Source organism: Pezoporus wallicus, unplaced genomic scaffold (genome assembly GCF_028554395.1).
Source record: "Pezoporus wallicus isolate ANWC-B61680 ecotype Strahan unplaced genomic scaffold, APGP_CSIRO_Pwel_v1 contig_2871, whole genome shotgun sequence".
NCBI lineage: Eukaryota > Metazoa > Chordata > Aves > Psittaciformes > Psittacidae > Pezoporus > Pezoporus wallicus.
In genome coordinates this window covers 5707823-5716779 of record NW_026640775.1, presented here as the reverse complement: position 1 = coordinate 5716779, position 8957 = coordinate 5707823, and the positions used below count along the sequence as shown (strand labels likewise).

The window sequence follows — 8957 nt, the reverse complement described above, 5'->3', positions numbered from 1 at the left end:
CTGAGGTGCCAGTACCATGAAAAAAATTAGACCTATTTATCTGCTTCATCCAAAATTTCTTGACCAAGTGCCAGACTGTAGGGAGCATGCATGGCTTAAACTGCCACAGTGATCCTGACCTTACCGTGCAGAAAATCTCAGTGCTCCAGGTTGTGTTGGCCCATGAATCTGAGCTATGATAGGTATTGTGCTACAGACTAGGAGCATCTATGCCAACCTTTACTACTCAAGAGTGTCGGTATTGCTGAAAGCTAGCAAAGACACTGGGATGTTTTTTCTCCCTCTTTCATAAGGGTTCCCAAATCCTTTTGTTTTGAAATACCTACATTGAGCTGGCGGCAATGCTGCAATAGTTTTATCAAAGCGTGCAGTTCCCATGCCAAATATCATGCTTCCAAGCATCTGGAAGACATTTTCTACCAGCCAACATATGCTATTTAACAGCCTTATTTTATATTTTCTTCTTAATAATATCTAATATCCAGCTACAACCATTATTGGCATCTGCTGAACTAAGATGCATGATCCAGACTGCCAGATACATACCGTTATGTTTTCATTGCAAAAACCGAGACAGCGTGCATGCAATCACAGTAGGGTGCAGATGTTTCAGCACTCCAGCTTCCCAGCACAGAATCATAGAATCATAGAATGGCTAGGGTTGGGAAGGACCTTAAGATCATCTTGTTCCAACCCCACTGCCATGGGCAGGGACACCTCATACTAGACCATATTGCCCAAGGCATGATGATTATGACCAAATATAATATTATAAACATAATATAATAAATATATTAATGACCAAAATACCATTGACATTCTCAGCTGGAGAGATGTGCTCTCAGGCCTAGGTGTCTGGGACTGAACAAAGAGATACTCTATTATATTTTTTTAACCACCTCATGATATTTTAGTTACCTGTTAGGAAAATGCAAAGACTGATCAGAGTAAAACATGAAAGGAAATATCTGCCTGTGTGAAAGCTCCAGGAGAAACAAAAGAATGAGGCTGAGAAGAAAGGTCTCCATGCTGGCCATAGACAGGATGAAGAGCTTTCATATGGGTAAACACTGAGGAAAGCACTATTTGCTGCAGGAGCTAGAGGCTGGGATCCAAGAAACAGTTGACTCCTGAAGTTTATGTGAGCTCAGTCCAAAAGCCAGTTCATCATCAACAGTCCAGAGGACCTACGAGACTGGACAGGAATCTGATACCTGGCTTTCCTGATCCTTCACATCACTAAAGTTGTCCTGGCAGGAGCGCTTGGCCACACACGGCAATGGCTCTCATGAGAAGGAATAAAAACTCCAGAAGAGAATGAGTGTGAATGACTGACACCAGTTTGATTGACTTTGTTACCCCTTTCCCTTCCTACATGGTCATTCACTGAGGCTTTTTATATAATTTCCTATAAAATAATATAACTCATGTCACCAGCTTTCAAAACCAAAACACATTCCTAGCAATGGGATGAGCTTTGGATCCAGAAGCACCCATTCCTTCCTAGGTACTGATCCCAAGTCCACACTGGAGGAGCACACTGAAGAGTTCCCAGTCAGGTAATTACACCTCCTCTAGCAATGGGTAAAGTTCAGATAAAGACATGTGGGTGTTGTACCAAGGTCTACTAGTCTGTAACAGTGGCCTCTGCTGGATCTGACCACATCTGGTGGCCACATTCACAGAGCCAGCTAGCAAACATGGTTCCATTCAGTTTAGTAGGTGTGCAGGGGAATGGGTTGCCAATGTTCTACTCCAAAATTCCCTCCATCTTCTGCAGCAAAACCTTTTAAAAACAAGTTGCTCTTTGGAACATTTGTGGGGTTTTAAAGAAGCCTTAAAAACAACTCAGATGAAAGCCAGGGCTCTCCTCAAAGTGTGTAAGAACAACCTGGCCTCCCAGCAGTATTTCATCTGAATGCTCCCTGATGATAAGTGGACTTGGTCCTCTTGTGGAGTGGGGAAGTGCCATCTTCATATCATGAATGCTCAAGTGAGCCACAGGCTCTGCTGCATAACTCAGTTGCACACAGAAAGGGAGAACAGAATACAGAATTAAGCTGAATGTTTGAATCACTGCTCGGTGCAGTAAACAACAGAGCATCTTGTCACCTGCACTATTCACAGGATAACTTTGTTTTTCCTGCTTAAAATGTACACCTCAGACAAAAAGCAAAACACCAAGAAGCTCCAAAAGGAACAGATATTCTGTTTCAGGTAAACACCTTCTCAGTTTCATTGTAATCAGATGGCTGGGTGCAATGAAGATAAAATATGTATTTGCGCAGAAAATCCGTCCACTGTTTCATAAAGCAAACTGTTTTCTCTGTGTTTAGTAATGCATCAGACTAGTTTGACCTTTCTTGCTTCATGACAGCTTTTCTTCTGAATAGGAATAAACAGAACAGGCTGGAAGAAAGAAACAAATCTCATGTGCATACACTGAGCCACTGTGAAACCAGCTGCATTCACGTTCATGTGGTTTTTGTTAGTGTAGGTTATCCATGCCCCAAGAACCGGTGACATGAGGCCATGCATGGGTCATAGGTACACTCCTGTGCCCACTTCTCAGCTCCACTGCTGCTTCAAACCCAAGCTGTTGTTAGAAAGGAAAAAGGCTCATGGGTCTGTTGGTAACCAGTGCCCGATACCAGTATGGCTTCTTGAGACCACAAAGGAAAAAGTAGAACAACTGCCTTGCCTGGGGCAATGTAACAGGAAGGTAGCTCTCAAGCCTGACTTCTGCAGACAAGCATGACCCTTGATGACTGCTGCACTGTGTGTCCTGCTGGCAACACCTCCAGGTGGGTTTCTTTGGTGGAGATGGATATCAGGGCTGTGAGGTTTAAAAATAAAGCTTGTCTGGTCACACCCCATGGCAGGGAGCACTGTCACCTCCCAAATCCATTGGTATGCTGTGTTGGAATTCTGTATCTTCTGTGGTTAATAAAAAATAGTGTTATAATGGAAGAGGTTGCTCAGAGAAGCTGTGGCTGCCCCATCCCTGGCAGCATTCAAGGCCAGGTTGGATGGGGCTGTGAGCAACCTGGTCTAGTGGAAGGTGTCCCTTGCTATGGCAGCGGGGTGGAGTCAGATGATTTTAAAGTCCCTTCCAACCCAAACCATTGTATGATTCCATGATTAACACTATTCAGTTTTAAAGATTAGTAATTCATGAATATTTAGGAAGTTCACAGTACATCAACACTTCAAATTATTCTCAACTGTTTTGATTCCTCTCTTCTTTCTGTTCATTAGGTATTAGCATTTCTATGGTCTGCTTTAACATTCCCAACTTGAAAAATAGAGCACATGGGGAGCTATCTTAAGTCTCCAGTGAGAAACAAGTCAATAGAGATAAATAAATCGGCTGCCAATGTGGAAACTGGCACTCTCTTTTGTTTACACATCTCAAAACTAACACTTTTGTTAAGTGATAACGTGTGCAAACTTCTATAATCCAGTGCTGTCAAGCCCTGGAGCAAATCACATAAAAAGAGGGTTGTTGTACTAAAGCACAGAGAAAATTGCAAGCCTGCAATATGATCTGTCTTCGAGCTGGTTTGCACTGTGTGCTAAATGAAAGGCTGCAATCTTATAAGGGACTTAATTGTGTCATATGATCAACCACAGCTTGAAGCAACAGCCAAAACATATTTTCCTCTGAAAGAAATATGCTACAAAGGCAAGGCAGCAAATGGAGCAAAACACACGCAAGTTGATTATTAATAACCAATTTAATTCAAAAGCTGCGTCTCCTTTTTCCAACCAAGCAGTAGGCAGCTGATCTGATCAAATGCTGAGGACCAGGTACTTCGCAAAGACAGCAGTGGAGATACTTAGCCAAGGGCTCAGCCATCCTGGCTGAGGTAGTTCACCTCTCAGCTGCTACAGCAGTATATGTAAATGTAGCTAGGACATTTTCATCTACAGCTGGTCTTCTTTCAAGGGCCACATACCATTCTGTTTCATCCCATATACTGTATCCCGTGGGTGAGCTACCACAAGAAAATAGAGCCTGGTCTGAGACGCAAAGCAGCAATGCACTGGATTCACTCTTCTGTGGTGCCACTGATGATGTACTTGAAGGAGAATGGAGAAAATTTGTACCCGGCTCCCACGTAGAACTTGTTCTGGAACTCCACCCTGGGGAAAAGCAGAGCAGGATGTCAGTGTGGTCCATAGGCAATGACCTACCTTCAGCTGAGAGGCTGCAATGTGATACCCATGGGAAAAGGGAGATCACGAGAGACAGTGATCTCCGAGCCAGGAACATAGGCTCCTCTGGAGCCAGCAATGAGACTTAGGTAGCCCAGGGAGCAACCCAGCATGCATCAACTTTGACTCTTCATCACTCAGCCTGAAAATGTTCTTTGTGAGGCCAGTCTTCTGGACCTTGCCTGCCCTCTGAACTGCTTTTATCAGCTCTGAGAACTGGAATCACTGCCTGCTGGTTGTACACACTGGTAGGAGACAGACATCTCCCCCTGCACAGTGACAAACAACTGCAACACAATTCACAGTGTTTGTGGTTTGTGATGGGATGTTATGTGGTGAAAAAGGCCATAGCTTGGGTGTTCAGGCATGATGCCAAGTTATGGTGCTGATGAAGAGTGACTTGTTACATTGGTCTTGCTTTGCATACTAGTCTGATGGTGTGCCACACTGCTGTCCTTCTCTGGACTGAAATCTAGTTAAGGCAGACACAAACTAACTTGAAACTGGTTTGCCACAAAGCCAAAACAGGCTGGAGCTCAACCTGGGCTAATGGCACAAGTGCTGACCCAGGTTTACAGCTGGTTTTGCAGCCCCATCTGATCTCTTGCTGCCATAGGTAGTCCCCAGCTGTCTTGTTTGATAGTAACCCTTGGTGGAATACACAGCCAGTGGTGCAGCTGTGGTACTTTCAGACCTTATCAGGCAGGTCAAGGTGTCCTCAGTGTCTCTGCATGTTTACCAGGGCAGAAATGCAGGTTGTCATTTACCACATGTGCCCATAGCCACCACAGGCTCAGGAGGACAGGCAGGCTGCTCTAGGGAGCAGCTCAGAAATGAAGCAGGGACTTTGGATCTCCCTTTGGAGAATTCTCCCTTGCTTCATTTGCCAAAGGGGACTGATGTCCTAATGCTCAGATACACACAGCACGTCTAACACTGGCCAGTATGGCCACCTGTCTCCACAGCCTGGTCCCTCCTAAAGACTGCTCCAAGAAAAGCTCTAGAAGACCTCACCACCTACCAGTGCAGACGCAAGGCATGCAGAAAGGCTGAGAGCCCCTCCATGATCAGCAGGATGGCTACCGTCAGCACTGCAAATGCCGCAAAGGTGATAAAGATGATGATAATGCCAGCCCAGCTGCTGCTGCTTAAACCGCTGTGCATCACCATGGTCCAAAGGACCTCTGACAGTTCTGTAAAAGGAAGTAAAGGGAAAACAGTGCTGAGCAACAGCTGTGGACACAGCATACAATCTGGAAGCTCACCCATGTTTCCCAGTTAGATGAGCTGGCCTAGGATAAAATGTACATGACAGTAACCATGTATGGCCGCCCTGCCTCTCCATGATTACTGGGGAAGTAAAGTGGATGCAGATTGTTTTCCATTGTTCATCTTCACTGTGTTGGAAGCTGATGGTGCTGTTTTGGCTTGGCTTTGCAGCACAAGTTTATGCAAGCACACTACCAAGACTGCTATTGCCCCGGCATGATACAGTCACCAGTTTCATTTACACCTCTTTAACATGGCAAATAGATAGCAGTATGTGGAATCTTCTAAGACTGCATGCTGCTAAATCCCAGTGACCAATTGATATAGTCAATACACGTGTAGATTAGGTTACAAACTGTACTGATTGATGCTAGCTAAATCCCACAGGAAACACTTAATTCCCATTTGTTCTCCAAGCCACCTCTCTTAGGTGCCATGGAGAAGCTGTGGTGGAAAACAAAAGGTAACTGGTTGATCACACACAAGGTAAGGCATATTAGTGTTTAGATTGCTTGCATGCAAAAATCTTAAAGATTTTTTTTTTCCTGCGCAGATTTATATCAACCTGTATATATGTGTGTCTATATATATATATAGACACACATATATAAAATATATATACATATATGTGTATATACATATACATACACTGGTATATCTGATGTGTCCTGTCAGCTCAATAACATATTCCTAACTTAGCCACCCCAGTCACTCAGGATAGATTCATGGCTGAGCATTCCTCCTCTCGTGATGCAAAGCAAGGACTTAGCTCAGCTCTTCTCTATCCAGATGCTCCAGCCACCAGTTCAGCCTTCCATTTTGCCAGTCATTGGTCCTTAAGCCACATTCAGATTCAACGACCTGTTACTTTAGGTGACAACAGATGCAAAGGATCCCTTGCAACCTCTGCCCTCAGGAAAAAAACTGTCTATGCCAGTTTATAAGGCTGGAAAGAACGTGGTGGTTTTCCAGGCTGAATTCTGACATAACACATAGGACTGCCCTTAGCTAATCCTCTTAGTTGGTTTATTTTATTTTACTTAGACACCTGTTGTCCATGTAAAGCTAATGTGGATCAGCTTCTACTTGACTTCTACTAAGCTTATTTCTGTGCCTGGAATTATAGTTCATCCCTGTCAATCTGTGATATGCCCCTTGTGTTTTTTTGTTTAGCATGTGCCCAGTTCTTTAGGGCAGGCATAATTCCTACCCAGAGGCAGTACAGCAGTATTAACAAAAAACATTACAGAAAAATTAGGGTCATTGAAAATCCAAAGTTCCAGCCTGAGGCAATATCTAGTATTTGAACATGATTTGTTTTTATCCTAAATCAAGACAAAACACATTGAAATACTGTACATTTCTTATGGATTGTGACGTTCTAGTAAATGCTGCTGGGAAAAATCCCAGTGAAAATGAAAAATTCCAGGAGCTCCAGAAGCAAAATTTTTCTGATTTGCTGAACCCACTCCAAGTAACTATTTCAAGTCATTTTGACATCCATCTGCATACCCTAAGCCTACAGCAAGTGCCTCTAGGGCAAAGAAGATATGGTTCCCATACTTCATTTATCTCTATGGACAGGACTACTCATTTGGACTGCACCTCCCTAACCCTAACCATGCCACACACCATAAGGACTATTCCAGAAGGGTGGTTACAGAACAGTGTGGGAAAGGGGCCCCAGCTAGTAAACACAGTCAGGAACTGCCTGAAACATAGCTACCAGGGATCACCACTGAAAACTAGAGATGGCCACCACAAAACTCTTGGATTGATCTGACATAAAGCAAAACATTTTGACACACAAACGTCCACAAGGAGAACTTTGATTTCATGGAGAAATTTGTGGCAATAATCAAACACCGGCAGAAGCACTGATCAAGATGGAGTTGCTGCTGAGGTAACCAGCAGGTAGTCAATCACTCACGTGCATGGGCTAAGCTCAGTGCCCAGAGCCGCAAGTAGGATGCTGTGTTGGAGATGCAGCCAAGGCAGTATTCAATGGTATGGATAGCCTGGTGGACAAAGATGTCTCCAAAATTGAACTGAAACAACATAAAACCAAACACTTTTTATTAGTTCTTAATTCAAAGTTTCCTGGTTAGCAGAGCAACACTACACCAAAAGATCTTCATACTCCTCCCTTTTCCTTTCTATGACCTGAGAGGCACAATGATATTTCCCAGGTAAAGAGACTGCTCTGAAAAGTGTCAGTTCTGTATGATCTTCCCATACACTATCCCCAAATACAATTCCAGTGAAAAGCAAATGTTCAGGAAATAGCTCATATTTCAATCTTGCAACTTCAGATCTTTAGATGTCAATCCAACTGCTACCAGTCTTTGTGATTTGTTACAGAGACAGAAATTCTTATATGTAATAAGAGTGTTCAGATTGTCTACCTATTAGTATACCTGTTTGGGGAGATACCACCAAGTAAGCATATCTTCTAAGACTGTGAAGATTCCTCGTGACTGGGAACAGCCAGCCATATTCACACTTGATATTGTCGGTACTCCCTCCTGCTACAGACACTTTAGTCAATTTTTTAACTGTGTTGCTGCATACTGCAGAAGCCCTTGACAATATCTGCCAAAGGAAAACTTTTCTCCCTAGCCAACACTGCAGGCTGCCAACTTTAAAATGCTCCTTTGCAATTTAAAGGAAGGAAAGCACACTGACTCTCGGGGAAGGCTTGACCTTCTCTGGGTGCAATATGGAAGTGAAAGAATTGCCCCTAGTGAAACAAAGCTTGAGGTTTGTAAGAATGCCTGTCCTCACCAAGAAGCTTGAGGTTTGTAAGAATGCCTGACCTTGCATTCCTAAAGGAAAAATCAGAGGAATTCATTCTATGAAAATTCAAAGCTTACTCTGTTTGGAAACACAAACTGTTACAACAAGTGTATTGGTATCTTGTTAAAAAGAAGGGCTGGCAACTCTGCAAAAGCCTTCTGCTTGACTTTGTGTCTTCTACTATTGTGTCTGAATAATTTGCTGCCCACGTTTTCTTACCTCTTCATCACCATCTTCATGTCCTCCATGGCCACCACTGTGTTCTTCGTAGGAAGCTTTCTTGGAATGATTAGTCTCTGGGACATCTATCTCATTTTCACCTCCAGGGTTTCCTGAGACAGCTTGAGACTGAATCTTTCAGAAACAAAATGTAACATGTCTTTTGTGTCATGCTACAGGTTGATATCAAAATGAAGCAGACCATGGGACAGAACTCCATCGATAGCCCCATGGTGGGCAACATATAAAGAACTGAATCATGAGCATGAGAAAAATTTTAACAGCAGTCAGTTGTCATGGACCACAGACACTGAGTGCTCCTGCTGAATGGCTAATGATACTGAGATATTTTCCATCCTAGAGCATTTTCAGTGATTCCAACTAACTTGAAGCTAGTTACTACTTTCACAATGCACCTTTTATATCCACCATTAGAAGATTTGTCACTTTAGTCA

At 43.3% G+C, this 8957-nt stretch overlaps 1 protein-coding gene across 3 annotated transcripts in view; it reads right to left on the bottom strand.

The window, feature by feature from the left end:
- Nucleotides 1-3718: 3718 nt before the first annotated feature.
- ATP6V0A4 (ATPase H+ transporting V0 subunit a4) overlaps nucleotides 3719-8957 on the bottom strand; it is a 33416-nt gene continuing 28177 nt past the window's right edge. For all 3 annotated transcript variants that reach the window (XM_057420546.1, XM_057420547.1, XM_057420545.1), the window contains 4 exons: nucleotides 8503-8637; nucleotides 7418-7535; nucleotides 5240-5411; nucleotides 3719-4146 (listed from right to left, as the gene is read on the bottom strand). In XM_057420546.1, coding sequence (XP_057276529.1) covers nucleotides 4053-4146; nucleotides 5240-5411; nucleotides 7418-7535; nucleotides 8503-8637 — 519 coding nt within the window. In that variant the 3' untranslated portion in view covers nucleotides 3719-4052. The remainder of the gene's footprint in view (nucleotides 4147-5239; nucleotides 5412-7417; nucleotides 7536-8502; nucleotides 8638-8957) is intronic.